Raw genomic sequence first — 16,450 nt, forward strand, 5'->3', positions numbered from 1 at the left:
GGGCATTTCCTACAGGCAGAGAACTAAAGAGAGCATAAAGCTCACTCAGAAATCAGGAATGGTGCTGAACTGCTTAAACAAGGCACTTAATAACTTCTGGTTTTAGTGGAAGAAGGCCCTTCCGCTAAATTTTAATGCCACCGTCACTAATTTGAACTGTTCCATACACCCCCCGCCCCCTGACAGATGAAATGATAGCTCTACTAGGCATATAGAAAGAGTCTATCTTTCTTTACTCATCTTTTCTATGTTTTTTGCACTCTATTAAGCTTAGAAAATTAAGAGAATTAATTTAGAGGCCTACCTTAATTTCTAGTCCTTTCTTCATTAAGAACTTCTTATAAAAATTCATATACTCCAATCCATCAAAAGCTTAATGCTCCAAATTTAGAACCATATGACATTTGCATTCATAAAATCTAATTTTATGAGTCCTTTGAACAGTGAATAAACAAAAATGCCCTTCTAGAAAGCTGTGTCTGGCTTAGACTTCAATTGCTGTAGCTTTCAAGCTTACCACACTAACTTCAGTCTCTTTTCCCCACTTCTTGATTTATAAGGATCACAGTGAAAGACTGTATTTTCCCCAAATGTCTCCAATCGATATTTTGAAAGCATAGCAATTGTTTTTATAGACTTTCCTAAGACTTGTGCTCTCTGCACTGTTTTTCATATTTCGGTCAAATATTAAAATCTTCTAAACTCGATGCAGTCACTAGGTTTAAGCATCAGCACGTAACACAACAGAGAGCAGCACGGACCCCTTACAGAGGGAGTTTTTTTTAAATATCTGCATACCCCGATACGTTTTACCGCATTGCTTTACATTCATCTCACATTTAACAGAATGCATTTGCAGGCACACGGACCTGTCACTATGTGTTTTGTTTTGTTCTGTTTTTGAACTAGATTCTTCAGCAGGAAGACGTTTTTCAGACAAAAAGCATACATTCACCAAGGCACCGCACACAAGGCATGTTTACCCCTACGCTTTTGCAGGAGAAATTAAGATTGTACGAGATGCTGTCCTGTACCGATAATTTCTGCTCTTGTTATAGCACACTTTATATCAGTTAAGAGTGGCACTTGGAGAAGGAACGGCTTCCAATTATTCACTTACATTTTTATAGAAAGATCCTCCTACTTGTTATACTCTTTGCCCTTCACGGTATTTTTCGGAGACAGAGCCTTTTCATTTCACATCTGTCAGTCATCAGATGCTGATTTCAAAGGGACACTTCCATAGGGACTCTTATCCTTTCATAATTTCCTCTTGATTTCACATCATGCCTGATGTGTTCACAAACACCAATATACTTCCACTTCTACAAATAATAACAAATACTTCCTTCCCAGTACCACGGGAATTCGTCTGTTCATCAGCCTAACGCATTCCAGAATTTTAAACTCTCTTTGGGAAACAGGGAACCTCCCACTGATACCAGATTACGGTGACTTCTGGACAGTAGCAGTCAATAAAGCCGTGACCATGGGCAAGCAAAAATTTTCATTCAACAAGTTCCGTAAGTCTATGAATCAAAACCCTTTCACGACGAGCAATTTCCAAAAAGGTTTTTCAAGACCATGGTGCAGCACTGTGGAAAAACGCTATAAATGGTGACGGTGGTTAAGGTCTCCTCTCGTTCAGAGAGACGAAGACTGGGCAGTTGGAACTCAATGAGAACTCACACTGTGAAATATCCGTGGCTGCTTGCCTAAATAATTAAGCAAGCATGAAAAGCAAATGAGTTTTTAAGGAGAGTGTCTGTTGCTGGGGAAAGAGGCACCTGTGGTTATTTGATTCATTATTAACATTTCTAGTATAGTAATGCCTGAGGGTCCCAACCAGGTTGTTTAAATTAACTCAATCAAAATAGCAATTTGCATAGGGGCAATAAAGGCAAATACCGTCAACATGTTAATATCTTTAAATGAATAAAGAGTATCAAAAACTGAGGCAAATTAGTACTGTCTTAAAAAAATCCTGCTTTGCCCTTCTCTTCCTCCTTCTACTGAAGTGTCTTATTTTTGGGTATTCTACTAAAGTGTCTTATTTGTGAAACTACAAATGTGTACCAACCCCAGCTTGTCAGACTGCAGTTGAAGAGGAGACAAATCAAGATTAAGCAGCTTCTTCTATGCTGTGTTTTAAAGCACTGCCTCCAGTGTAGGGACCCCACAGAGAGCCTGCTTTTGTGTAGTCCTAGCATCCTTCCTCCAACCCCACAGCTGTACAATAAACTATAATCATACCATCTATGCAACAAAGTAAGGGAGTAATTTGTGCCAAGCATAGAGGAATCAGGAAGGCTGCCTTAAAAATAAAATAAATCAGGTTTCCAAAAATAAGTCATAATAATGATCCTTCTGGACAAGATAGTATTGTTACGTGACCAAACAAATTCGAGAGGAAGAAATAGAAAAAGCTAAGAGTTATGTTTTGAAGTGGAAGAGAGACTGAAGAACTAGACCAAGCAAGTACCAGTCACTGGCTTTCACTTCTGGTACACGCTCTTCCCCTATCTAGAATCGTAGGATAGTTGGAAGGGGTCTCAGGAGCTCTCAGTCCAACATCCTGCTCAAAGCAGGCTCAGCTACCAACCAGGTTGCTCAGGGTTTCGCTCTGTCCAAGGACAGAGACTTGGATATTCCTCTGTGCAACTTGTTCTCACGCTAGACTGTTCTCATGGTGGAAAAACCTTTTCTTGATACCAAGGCCAAACATCTCATTTTCATTTATTACATCCATTGCTGCTAACTCTCCTGCCACGCACTGCTCTGAAGAGCCTGGCTCTGTCTTACAACTTTTCAGGAAACATTAGCCTCATTTAACAGCAGGACACACCACAAGGCACACTAACATGATATTCTGCTAGGCTGAAATTGGAGATCAAAGCACTGCCAACATCTTCCTGAAGTCTTTCATGACTACGTCGCGAAGACCATGATACTGGAGATTACAAGAGGCTTAAAAAGAAATGGGCATCTCCCAGGATTAGAAAGGCAGCAATCAAAACTCGAGCCAAATAGTTCTCCAGGTGAAAGGCATGAGAGTGCTCTGAAAGAGACTGGCAAACCCGAACTGTTCAAAAGTTGGGCCAAGGCTAGACAAGCTTCCCTACTCTCCTAAACAAGCAAGCCCTGTCACTTAGATTGGAAGAACAAAAAAGCAAACAAAGGGCCTGATTATAGACCTCTCTAAAGAGTGTATTTGCAAGTAAAATGCAATATCTGAAAATATAAACAAGTACTTTCCCTGTCAGAGACTGATGACTGATCATCCTTCCAACTCAATCAACATGAAGCACGACTTCGCTCTGCACGAGGAAGGAGCCTGATTTGTAGCAGTGCTCTGTGCATTTTCAGTTCATTTCAGGTAACGCTTCCAAGCCTAAACGTACCAGAGGCACACGGGATCTGACAATGCTTTCAAACAGGTTTCCAAGACATGGACATATTTCACCTAGAGATAAAACGGGAGACAAAATCCAAAAAGTTGGCCCATCCAATAAAATAAAAAGTGGGGGGGCATTTTATTCTGATGGCAGTTTTGAGTTCCAAAAGTTGTTATGAAACGTGTGGAACAAGCCAAACTCTCCCGTCTCAATCATCATCGGTACAAGAGGAAAGCTGATAGGGCTTCTTAAACAGACTGCCATTAACAGTGAAAATTAGCCTCCTTTATTGCTAAATTTTAGCAGCATAATGCTATGCTAAAAGCATATTATATTATAAGGGATAGATTTGGGGTAGGTTTTTTTTTTTTTTTTGCTTCTTTTTTCTTTGGCATTGAGAATAGGGAACCAAATCCCAAAGCAACTCACTAAGTACAGGAAGAGTGGATGTGCAAGAGGTGCAGAGCAGAACCTAAGAGGACAAACTTAAGATTTTCTCCCCTAGATTCCTCTATTCCCCTTCCACACCTCCACCCCCACCCCCCCTTTTTTAAAAATATTTGTTTTGAAAAGCTAAACTGAACAATGAGAGAGAAAGAACATGCATATGGTAGGTCACGAGACAAGTAACGAGTTGCAGATAACAGCAGATTCGCATCTTCTTCATCTTACTCTTCCTTTCAGCTACCCAACTCTCCTACACTGTGAGCTCCCAGAGGGTCTTGGCTCTCCCAGCGCCTGCAGGACACTGGTTAAAGGTCACTGATGCAGAGGTCTGTCCTCCTGCAGCAACAGAGCTGCATCAAGTAGAAATGGTACTAGTACTAGCAACCCTTCTTTATTCATTAATGACATTCACACCCCAACTTCACAACAAAAAATGTCCTGGAAAGAAAAAGCCACTTCAAGGTAATCGTACCACCCAATAAATCGATTGCTTTTCTTTTTTAAGCAGGTAGTCTGTAAGCAAAGACTGATCCAAAGCAGAATGCACTGAAGTTTTCTGCCTGGGCAGTAAATGTTTTGCCACCAAGTTTACAGAGAAACAAAGCAGCAAAAGCTAAGAACTACCTAGGAAGACTTTTTGCAGGTAGATTTATCTTATTTCAAACATGTATGTAGTCGACCTAACACTGAAAATTGGAGGTGGTTGGTTTTTTGTTGTTGTTTGGTTATTTTTGTTTTATTAGCCAAACTCAGGATGGGGGAAGAAACCTAGAGAAGACCTGAAAAGCTCATTTATGCATTCTTAAACAGGGTTTCTGGCTAGCTATAGTTAACAATAGTGTTTAACATTTCTGTTTGCTCAGATTCATCTTTAAGAAACTAGAATTTGGAGCATACCAGAAACCTCGCATATTTAAATACAGATCACGATAGTAAAATGTTGCATTTTCTTCCTTCCAGTGTTGATTATTTCCATACCACTAGTCTATTTCTGGCTCTCCCATCTCTTCAGTTACCCCTCTTTAACCTTTTGGTTCCCGTATGCCCCCATCTCGACACCTCTCCTGGCTGGAACGTACAGAGGGGAAAAAAAAAAACACAAATAATTCAATATTTGTCTGCTCATTTTTTTCTTTTACAGATTCAATACCTCCTCTTCTTCACATCTGATGATTATGTTTCATATTACTATGATCATCCTATTTCATAACAATTGCCATGAAAAATCACCCGTGTTTAAAAGAAAATACTGACCCCGCCCCCATTCTATACATGCAATATTTGCTTGTAATCAAAATAAGTCAATGAGAGTTTGGAATCAATGAAAAAAGTCAGTAATTTTAAGAATTAAAGATTCATTTGATTATTGCAATTCCAGCAGATTGCTGTAAGCAATAAATAGTCTTCAGAGGGATGCCATTTACCAGGACAGCTGGGAGGACAAAAATAGATGTAACTAACCTACTCACATTGTATGTAAAACAGTCCTAACATGGAAAACACGAGGAAGACAGTGTATGTCAGCAGAGCTTTCTACTTCCACATAAAGAGCAAGTACATATTTCTTTCAAAACACATTTTATAAAACACTTCCCTGTAGTGCACTAATCCATTTCCACCATATTACCTACAAAAAAAAGTTATGTCTTCAACAACTGATTATGTTAAGTGTGACATCTTACTTTGTGCCACTGCCATGACTCTGAATCCTGAAGAAAGCATCATACTAACTCTTGATACTTTGCAACATGAAAAGAAAAAAAATTAATTTCATTGAGCAATTACTGAACTACAAACCCAGTAATTTTCCAAATCAGAATTTTTACGGAGAAATTAAAACATCCCAAATAGCCCACGCTGACAGCTCTTCACTTGAAATTAATCAAAGTTGAACAATTCAGCAAAAGTTTCAAACAAAAATAGATACAATACCTGAAGAAGATCACTGAGGTCAAGTAACATGTCTGTGAAGAAGTCAAGGAATATACACGCTCGTTGACTGTGACAGGATTTCTAAATGTCATAAGGAAGAAACAAACCCAGGTTAAACTGCAGCATAAGCCAAATGCAGGTGAGGTGCGTGGATGCAGTGCTTCTGCTAAGAGCCAGCGCCCAGCTAACAGCTCAGCTCCCCAGAAAATCCTGCCAGCACTTACTGCAGTTCTTGCACAAGCTGCCTACATAACACGATGGTCTGAAAGAAAAGCCAACACCTTGTGTGGCTTACAAATACTCGCCACATACCGCAGCCTAGGAAGAAAACAATAACAAATAATATTAGTAATGAGATAAATACTTTCACACTTCAGGAATATAAAGATCATCTGTCTCCTTTGCTAGCTCAGGAGCTGAGGATCCCATTGCACTGAAAAACAGTTGGAAGAGCAAACTAAGAAAATGGCAATACATTTCTTTTGCCCTCATCTAGGCAGACTTGCCAAAGAGTCAGGAAAAGAAAGGCGCTTTGGCTACTCTTTCTTCCGACCAGGACAATCAGCTGTTATCTTTGAATCATAGAATCATTAAGGTTGGAAAAGATACCTTCAAGATCATCTGGTCCAACCACTGACTTCACTGTCATCCCATATTGCTATGACTAAAAGACCAGGTCACCATTTACTACACCTTATGGGCACATTTGGGACTTAGAACAGACAAAAAACAAGCCAAAACCACAAGTTTCCACCGGATTTTACTGAAATTAAGCACATTTAGAAACACAGTGTCTTAATAACATCTAAAACCAAACCCAAACAAACATTAAGCTTAAAGTGCAAAGGTAGCCCTCTTGCTGATAGCAAAGCAACAATCACATGCTCGATCCATCGGCCACTCCTTTACCTGTCGGAAAGGCTTTCCGGTATTACCATTAAAGCAGTGTCAAAGTAAAACATGTGAGAGACAGAGGAAGGCAAAGAAAACACATATGCGGAGGTATATGCTATTTTTTTATGTTGCAATGTGTGAAGAAATCCAGTATTAAGACATACAGGGACATCAGTATAGTTTGGTACGCGGCTGTAACACAAGCATTAGCGTATGTTGTTTTTAAGGTATGTTGCAGGATAAATGTCTTCTAAATAACAGCCACAGAAGAAGACTAATTCAGCTAATACAGTCAGTTTATGCATACACATTTGTCTCACTAAAAGTATTTATCCTTGAGCATTTCTATCCTTAGTTTGCATTTAAAATTATGGGAACTTAGCATTCCAAATTTGCTACAAAATTCGATATATTATCTTAATAATATTTGGTGAAAGTTTTTAGCATTAATAACACACAGGCCTGGTTATTTTATTAGGTACAATCTCACGAAGTCTCTGAAAAAAATCCCAGACTCATTATAGATGCAAGGTATCAAAGTAATCTTTAAGACAGTGGGGAAATTGCTAAGAAAACCGATCTGTAAGAAATGGAGCTCAGAAAGCTACGCAGAGCAATACTGAACTCAGTGCAGCTTTTTGGTCAGAGTGGTGAGAAAGGGGAAACCAGATGAGTTTAGCAATGAATCTGCCAAGCAACCACAGCTCTTGACAGCTCCTCAAACAGATCTAGAAAGAAATCACCAATTTTATGCTTGAGAAATACTCTAGACCTAAAAATATTCCTGGCTCGTTACTGACTTGAAGTGTCTGGCTGTAGTATGCCCACTCGAAGACACTTTCACCCCTGAGATAACTGAATGTTATTACTTCTATTTGATAGATTTCATCACTATTTAGGGGGAAAATAAATACATAAAGAAACCAGAAAAAAAAAAAAAAGCAGCTTATAGGTTCCTGAAACACCAAAGTGGGCAGACACGTTGCCCTAGAGGCTGCCTTCTGCCACTGGAGATAGAGAATCATTGCCAGTGGCTAAAGCAGATCTCAGGCGAAAGAGAAAGCTACATTTCTAACCTAGGCATTGCAGTTAGAGTTATGAAATCTGTATAGCAAAGAAATCTTCATTTTCCTCAAACCTCTAAAAACACTTTGGTGGAAGAGCTAAACTTAAGAACACACTACAAGTGCCCAGATTTTATTACCGTAGAAAAAAAAAAATCCCCTTTTTTGTCTATGTAAGGAGAAACAGAGAACGTGCATGCAACTGTAGAGACAAAAGATGAGAGCTAAGAAGTTGGGAAATTCACTTGCAGGGTTCAAGCAACTCTGAGACAACTTGGAGCTACACTGTAGATGCTTTAGCATGCAGTTGCTTTGCTCCGTCAAGAAGTTAGTTCAAGTGTCCACTGAAACTGTAAAAGCAAAGGTCACCGTAAAAATGTGGCATTTCTGGATTTCATTTAAGGTAGCCTCCAGCCATCCCTCTCAATGATTCGATGTGTATGCAGTTGCTACAGCGAAGCAAAAGCGAAGGGGAAACTTGAGTCATGCAGTAGCAACGGGTTGGCCTTTACTATGAATATTGTGAGCACAATTATCAGCAGGAAGTAGTTGTAAAAACAGGCAGTTGTTTTCAAACTCCTTTTCAGAGCTGGAACAGTTCAGAAGAACATACAACAGCTGAAAGCAGCAGATAATACTTAATATGTATTCAAAAATTATACAATCCTAAGATAAATATTTTCTTTGAAGCCAAAAGAAAACAATGATAATTTTACATATGGAGCCTGCTAGCACACAAAGTTCTCAAAGGGACAGAAAGCTACCGCTATTGCAGATACACACGTGCAAAATGACAGAATATAAACACGAGGGGGCTAAGGTTGTAAGTGTACCCAATTTTATTTCATTTTTTAAAACTTTAAATGGTTTCAGCTGCTTTTCTTTTGCTATTTTTTTTTTTTCTAATTTCACCAAGGTATGCAATTGATTGTCCATCACTTGGAAACTTTAAAATCAAAATGAGATGAGTCTAAAGGCTTAGCTTCAAAAGATTGAATTCAAGGGAATCCTTTGACCAACATGATGCAAGAGGTCAGTCTGAGTGGTCACAGCACTCCCTTTCTGCCTTTATAATCTGGTAATCTGGGGATAATGTGAGAGCACAATGAATCACAGCAATAATGATCTCATTCTCAGCACCAGAGGAAACAAAAGTTCATGATGAAATGAATACTACCGGAAACCTAAAACCCCAAATACCAAAACAAGAATGCATTTGTCCTTTAGACAGGCCCACATTTGATGTATTCCAGCAATTCTGAAGTACTTATATGGAGAAAAATCCCCTAGGCTTTGGGTATCATTAAGCAGGAGGCAAAACTGCCATTTGACAAAGTCATATACAGAAATGCAAGAATAACTCTGCCCCACCTAAAAACGTCTTGGTTTTAATGTTTGACAAAGTCTACAATAATCAGGAAACCCTCAAACAATTTCATGGGGTTTTACTGTGTCCATTTTAGTGTGCCAAGGATCTTGGACTATGTAGCCTGTCATACTTGGGAGATACAGGCACGTATGTACAGCACGGAGAAGGCAGAGTCTGGGTTTGGTTGGTGGGACTTCGTGTTTTCTTGCTGTTTTGCATTCTTTTGAGAGTTTATTTGGGGGTGGTGGTGTTTATTTTATTTTTAAATTTTCTTAAGTTACCCTCTAAGCTTACTATTTTTTTTTTTTTTTTTTACAAGCTTACTACAAAATTTGTCATACCACAGGAAGTTTAATGCCAAGGAATCGTGACTGCAAGCCACTCAGCAGCAATGTGACATCCCTAAGTTCTGTGCTGTCCACCAGTGAAGCTCCACCTTCTTCATTTGAAGCTAAAATGCTTTCTGCTTCTAACAAGAACTCCTCACAGATCCACTAGGTACATAAAATAATTAAATTTGAATTCCCTCTCTGTATTCAACAAAAACAATTCAGCTGGCTGCAAACAAACAAAAAAAGGCAAAGTTTCATAAGAAAGGTGACTGAAAAGCAAACAAGAAAAGTTCTGAATGTTAATTTTTCCCCCCTCAAATTCTAAATGAAACTAGTTATTTATGGTTTTGAATAAGCTACGTAAGAGACATGAACTTCCCAGCAGCACTTACAATAACAAACATATGCAGATAAGATAAAAGGGTGGGTGGACAAAGAAGTGCAGTGATACCGGGGAAAAAAATTAGTGACTGCATTTGCCTGGCCCTGAACCTAATTTTCCATCACCCTTTCCATCAACATCCTTGTCCTTCCATATTTTCATACAGCTAGCCATGTCTGATTATGACTTATCGCAATTAAATGCCTGCTGCTTTACAAACTTTCACCATTTTAATTAGCAATTAATTAAAACTGACTGACAGCACTAATTGTTTTAAGTAAACATTTCTCTTCCTAACTTCGTTGAACTAACAGGATTAGAAAATAATAACCAAAGCCAATGCTTTTGTAGAAAACTCATTTCTCATAACTCTAGTAACGCTTTGCCTTGAGGCCGAAATCCTATGGAGCCAGTTTCTGAAGTTTCCTAAGCTTGCAATTTTGTCTGTGCAAAGAACAAGACTGCACAGCACAGTATAAAGAGAGTATTAAAAAACATTCCTAATGCCATTTTCATAAAAAGCCATCTTTATTTATGTGCAGATCAATGCATGAGAAAAAAAGAACTACATTCTGGTCTGGGTAGGTTTTCCTTTTTGTTCTTCTTTGCGCATAACTGCAGGTCTGCATGTCATAAAACTGTATCCTAAAATCCCTAGTTGTTAAGGACAAAAAGCGCTGCCGGACTCCTTCCCCAGGTCAATCGGCGTGTTTCTGCGGTAGCTGCTCCCTTTTAGTCCGTGGAACGCCTTTATCCTAATAGTTACAACAAAGGCAGTACTGGTAATGCAGCGCTGCGCAGCCACCTAGGCAGATCTATTAAAAAGGAGACAGACATTTCGGGCTGCATTCAGCCTGCCTGATTTTACGACTAGCTGAAATGGTGAGAAAAGTAGCTTTCTGGCTCACCTAGGATCTGAATTAGCCTCTGACACCAATTCTCTCTCTCCTCCTCTATCCCCAGCGACTGCAGACAAAATCTAGGGCAACTGGGCTGCTGACTTCGGCGCCACAGCCAGGGAGACGGGATGAATCCACCGCCTGCAAGCTACATTAAACTTCAAACTCCCTGATGCCCGTACAGTTCAGCCTTTACAAAATTAATGCTGTAGCTTTTCTTAATAATTGTCTTCAGAGTCATTCCCCTTTACAGTAAGGTTTTCAAAAGCATGCCAGGCTAGCTGAATATTCAGCGAGCGTTCAGCACTTTTCCAAATGCCTCCCTTAGAGAATTGTCTTCAAAGAGTTGAAGCTCGGCTGTAGTCCTAGTGTTACTGACTTCAAGTAGGTAACCTGCTTTGTGTGATATTGCAAAGTATTTACATAGTCACATGTAAATTTACTCACAGTGCAACACAACCAAACAAAAAAATAAAAATATCCTGAAATGCTTGTCAGCTCGCAGTTATTCAGGACGTTACGTGGATAAACTACCCAAGGAATATGTGAACTCTGGTACTGAGAGGGAATCTCGATAGCACACTTTAGGAGAAGAAAATTAAGGCATAGAATGAAAGTGTAGATATTCATTTTTAAGGTTTTAGAGACGGGTTCATCTACAACCTGGATGATGTGGCGATGTATAAACAACAGCTGGCTACATTCAAAAACCAAAAAGTCTCCCAACAAGAAATAGACCCCTTCCTTCCCCTGAGCAGTAAATCGAACAAGCACTGGTGAGGGGAAACGAGGTTGCTAGGAAAAGCAAGTTTTAAGGAAGAACTTAAAAGAAGAGTGGAGCTGGCAGACAAGAACAGGAGAGTGGCACCAGGAAAGGAGCAAAGCTGAGGCTGCAGGAGAAAAAGAAATAGGAAAAAGGAAAAATCACTGCAGAAAAAATGTATCTGAAAAGAGTTCAAGCACATAAGCAGGTATGAAGCTGCACAGTCCAAAAACCAGCACAGAATGGCCATTTAGTAATAGAAGGACATAAAGCAGCCAGGAAGGAGCACAATAGTAACGATTTAGGTAAAAGTAAAGGAGTTTTGTCTTCTCTTTTCCCTGTATCCAGAGTCTATAAAGGGTATGACTTGTACCAACACTGAAAGAAATTTCACAAAACGTAAGAGGTGCAGATTTGGGAGAATTACTCTGAGATGACAATCAGGTATTCAGCACAGCACGTGGCAGGTAAGCTTGCAGCTGGCAGAGAGAAAAGTGGAAGAAAGGAGCAGAGAAAATCATTCCCTGCCCAGCAGTGGCAAAGGAAAACCAGCGCTGCTGTGAGCATTTACACTCTGCTGTTAGAAAACTCCAAATGGAAGTGTTTGGAAAGATGTGGGGGAGGCGAAGGGGATAAAAGATGATAAGGCTATGGCGTGGCTGGCACTTGACACCACCACAAAGAAAATAATCTCAGCCTTGCTCCAACTGGCTTGATTGTTGCCTGTTACCACCCCTTTCCCTGGACTGCTATTTGTGCAGCAATATGGCAAACCAGCTGAGGGAACTGTCTGAAATAAATACCCCCCCCTTTTTTTTTGGCCTGTTTTCAACTGGATTAACTCCCCCCCAGTTCACAAGAAACTGCACAAACACCTGGGCTGATACAGGGCAGGGGAAGGAGCGGGGGAGGAACACGCAGACAAGGGCAGAGCTCGATGATTTCTTTCTGAAGCCATGCCAGCTCACCCTGGCTCAAAGCATTCATCCCAGCTGTAGCCCCGGCCAATCTCCCCGTCACCCAGCCCACCTTCTCCAATTTCTCTTTAAAGTAATGCTGTTTGCAGAGTCCTCCCCTGCTGGCTCCAAAACACAACGCCCCACCTTATCTGAACGAGAAACCTTAAAACAAATAAGGAGCAAAAGTCTGCAGAAGAAGTGCTTTATAGTATATCACGATCTCATAAGACTGGTTAACACCTTTGTTTTAAGCACATACACAATTCCCGTGCCAAAATTCACCACAGTATTGCTCTGGTGTACACACGGTAACACCCAGCTATACCTTTAGAAGAGTACCACTGCCCTGCTCTGTTAAACCAGAACAAAACCAAATTGCATCGATGCAGAGTGTTTTACATTTTCCATGCTAGAAGCCAAGCGTTACATCTTTGCTTTCATGCCCATACTGAGTCTAATGCACTGGTATTAACTGCTCCTCGGAGAATTAGCTCAACAGAATTTTGCAGGGATGGGAGCACAGCAGCTGCTGTACAACTGCGCTGGGACACAGCAGAGTTTGCCCAGAATCCCAAACGCTGCTCTCCTGCCACTATCAATGAACTTGATTTATCCGTGCACATGCATTATCCAGTATTGTACATGTAAAACACCGCCACTCAGCAGGAAGGTTCTGACGCTGGAGGCTTTATTAAAAAAAAAAAAAAAGAGTACGGCTTCAAACAGAAATTAATTGCATCCTTGCCATTCTGAGGCTGCTAACTCCTAAATGGCCTTTGGTAGAAAGTCCAACAGTCGGATGTGTTCAGGTTCCCCCTGTAAAAGGCCTTTAACAGAATCACATCAACCTGTATCATGTAACATAGTGATGGAATAAAGCTGTCACAAGCCCTTCTGTAGCAGTTACAGGCAGGCACGTGCCCACAGGAGCCCCTCTGGATCCTTGCGGCAGTGCACCGAAGGGTGCCCTTGGATTCAGAAAGCAGGTAGGAGAGGCACACGTGTCCCACAGCAGCGTGTTCCTGTGGACCAGCAAACTCTCCCTTGGCAGGTGAGGATGCTCTGCACTACCAGTTACCCAAATCCACACAGCTCTGGTGGGAAACAGCGATTGTGGTGGCTTCATGCATGTGGCCAGCTCTCTGCTAGGGCATGGACGTGGCAACACTTCCACAAACACTACCAAACTTAACTACTGCTCAAAGCACATCTGGTTAAAGGCTCTGCTCCCATCACCCACCTGTCTTTGTAACACATCTTAAACACAGCACAGAGCTGAAAGCTAGGTGTTCAGTGCTAGTGTTAGGTGTTCAGTGCTAGTTTAGCAGCCTTGCTTGGAAGTCAGTACAACGTGCCACTTTTTCGCTGGCTGAACTCCACAAAGCACTCCGGTTTAGTCACCTTTCAATAAAAGAAACTGAAAACCTGGTGCTGAGCTGATGCATTGTATCAATGGGTTGAGAAAGCCTCAACCCATGCTTTCAGTTTAAGAAATGCCTACATAGACAAAAAAATCCTACATTGGACTGTTCACTCTAGGAGAAACCTACGTAAGTAGCAACAGCACAGAGGTGTACACAATTTGCTATCTCATTAAGAATTTATGTTTTCTAAATCAGACTTGCATTACGGTTCATAAATAACCGCTTATCCCAAATGAGTTACTAAAAAAAGCATTTTGCCAAATAAAGCATAAGGCATTTTGCACAGGTTATGCTTTAGACTACTGCTGTAAGAGTATTTGAGGGACGTTTATTTGGAGGTGTGTGAGCAGAAAACTCACGTTACTTCCTCAGACAGCTCTCCAGGTATCTTGGGATGCAGCAGCCAACACTGGCAAGAGAGTTAACATGTTTGAATTGACCAACCTGTGACAAGACATGATACGCAACCTTGTCTTCACTTCTACTTCACAGAGATACACAAAGGAGAGATTACCACTAGCCGTCACGGTCAGGGTGAGAAGATATCTTCACTTCCTGCGAGCCCAGGGCTCAAGAAGAAAAAGATGAAGAAGGAGGGGGAAAAAAACAACCACCACCACCACCAAGTTAATAGCTTTCCTAACTTAAAATTGATATTTATAGTTTTAAAGTACCTTTCAGGGTAACAGACAAGCGATGCATCACGCTTTGAAATAGATACAATTCTCAGCATGACACATTCCCCTTCAAGGACATAAAACACCAGATTTTAAATTTAAAGCAAATTTATGTCTTGTAAAGTTGTCCCTAAAACAAGATTAGATTTGGTCCTTGAGCAGGTATAACACTGCAGGTGGAGGGAGGAGTTCACTTATCAGGGCAGAAAGACAACATATCTGAGATTTTAAGGTAGCTAACTTTTCAGAGGGTTCAATTACTACAGTAAATCTTCATGATGATCTATTCAGCAGGGAAAATACAGTCAGAGGCATTTGATACACTTTCTACTTTATCTACATGAAAGGCTGAGAAAATAGAAGTTTCTCTTTTGGAATCAGTTTTCCCCAAGAAAATGAAAGGCATAGCCCAGAGGGACGCTGGGCTGTGGTTCAGGACACTGGGTTTCTGTTTCCAGTGCTGCCAATGCACTGCAAAACACATTTTATCCTTCTATTTTATGGTTTTTATATTTAAAAAAAATAGTTCTCCCTTCCTTGATAAAATGTTCTTAAATCTTCTTGATTATCTTACTATTACAATAAACATTTTCACTCTGGGGTTCCCAAGTATCTCCAAAGGGTCAGAGAAAAGAAGCTGTCAACTGTATTTTTTGGTGCAATCTCCCATTATTTAGCTTTATGGTCAATAATTATTTTTCAGTCCATCCCCTTGCCCTTGAGAGACCCAAGCTATACCCTGTCTTAATGCAATGCTTTAATGTAACTCGTGGGTTATGCAAATTTGCCCACCTGTCCAAAACATGCAAAGAGGGCTTAAGAGCTAAGTTACATATTGAGTTCCTTACGATGCAAATAGATGCAATGCATATCGGATATTCACCCCCAAGTATGCCAGTTCTAATTTCCATAGATCTGTTATCCAAAACACATAGCTAAGAAGCTCTTATATTAACTCTGCTGCATTCCTTTATTCAGTTTAAAATTTGAGTTTTGAACATACACGTACCAAGTGTTTTAAAAAGGTAAAGCAAGGGTCAACTCCTTGTTATTGGGTTACTCAGTGTTTATGAAGGGATCCTTAAGGAGCAAAAGGAAAACACTTTGCTGGGGTGAGGCATAGGGTGGGGAGAGTAGGGCTGGAAGTGGCCAGAATACACATATAAAATGTCCTACTGAAAATTCAAATCCTCAGTAAGCAGTCTGCTGCAATTCTCTACTTGTCATGGATATTGCAATTCTGTTGACATTACTGTCAATATTTACTTCGCTTAAACAGGAACTCCCACAGCATCTCAATACAACGTCGCACAGAACCAGTTAGTGAACACACTGAAGGTAATTTACTTGCAAATGCCATTTCTCACATTCTTAAAAGTTAACAACCTTCATTAAATGGTTTTAATCAAGATGGAAAACGAGGAATATTTTCTTCAAGTGTCATTTTAACTTTTATCCCTGTATTATCTTCTGAATGCCGTAGCAATGGCAAGCACTTATCTCATGTCTCCCTTACAGCACAGAGACTGCTCTTTCATTATCAGTTTTAAGAAGCTGTAAACTTATCTCAGCTGCTGGAATTCTTCGCCAGAAAAAAAAAAAATCAGTAGTGATGTACATATCATCTGCCTCTGGGAAAATAAAAACTGCCAGTGATATGCTGGGAAAGATCTCTTTAGACTCCTTTCACACAGTCTTGCAGCATTTTTATTGTAACCAAGCAGTGTAATTTCAAATAACATTCTGCAGCACGCTGGCTGCAAGCGCCTAAAATACGTCTCTGCTCTGAACAACAACCGAGAGTGCTATTGTGGGTCCCGTGTTTACAGCTGCTTGCTGATTTTGTCATATTTGCAGAGCTTTCAAGAAAAATGATAGCTTCTTTCCCCCTACTGCCAAGACATACAAATTCA

The 16,450-nt window shown here is 40.3% G+C and overlaps 1 protein-coding gene across 1 annotated transcript in view; it reads right to left on the minus strand.

The window, feature by feature from the left end:
* Window positions 1-16,450, minus strand: part of BRF1 (BRF1 RNA polymerase III transcription initiation factor subunit) — a 170,613-nt gene that overhangs the window by 96,242 nt on the left and 57,921 nt on the right. Inside the window, exon 4 of the mRNA XM_035326804.1 lies at window positions 5,775-5,806. Within this exon, the coding sequence (XP_035182695.1) occupies window positions 5,775-5,806 (32 nt within the window). The remainder of the gene's footprint in view (window positions 1-5,774; window positions 5,807-16,450) is intronic.

The sequence above is a fragment of the Oxyura jamaicensis genome, chromosome 5 (genome assembly GCF_011077185.1).
Source record: "Oxyura jamaicensis isolate SHBP4307 breed ruddy duck chromosome 5, BPBGC_Ojam_1.0, whole genome shotgun sequence".
Lineage (NCBI taxonomy): Eukaryota > Metazoa > Chordata > Aves > Anseriformes > Anatidae > Oxyura > Oxyura jamaicensis.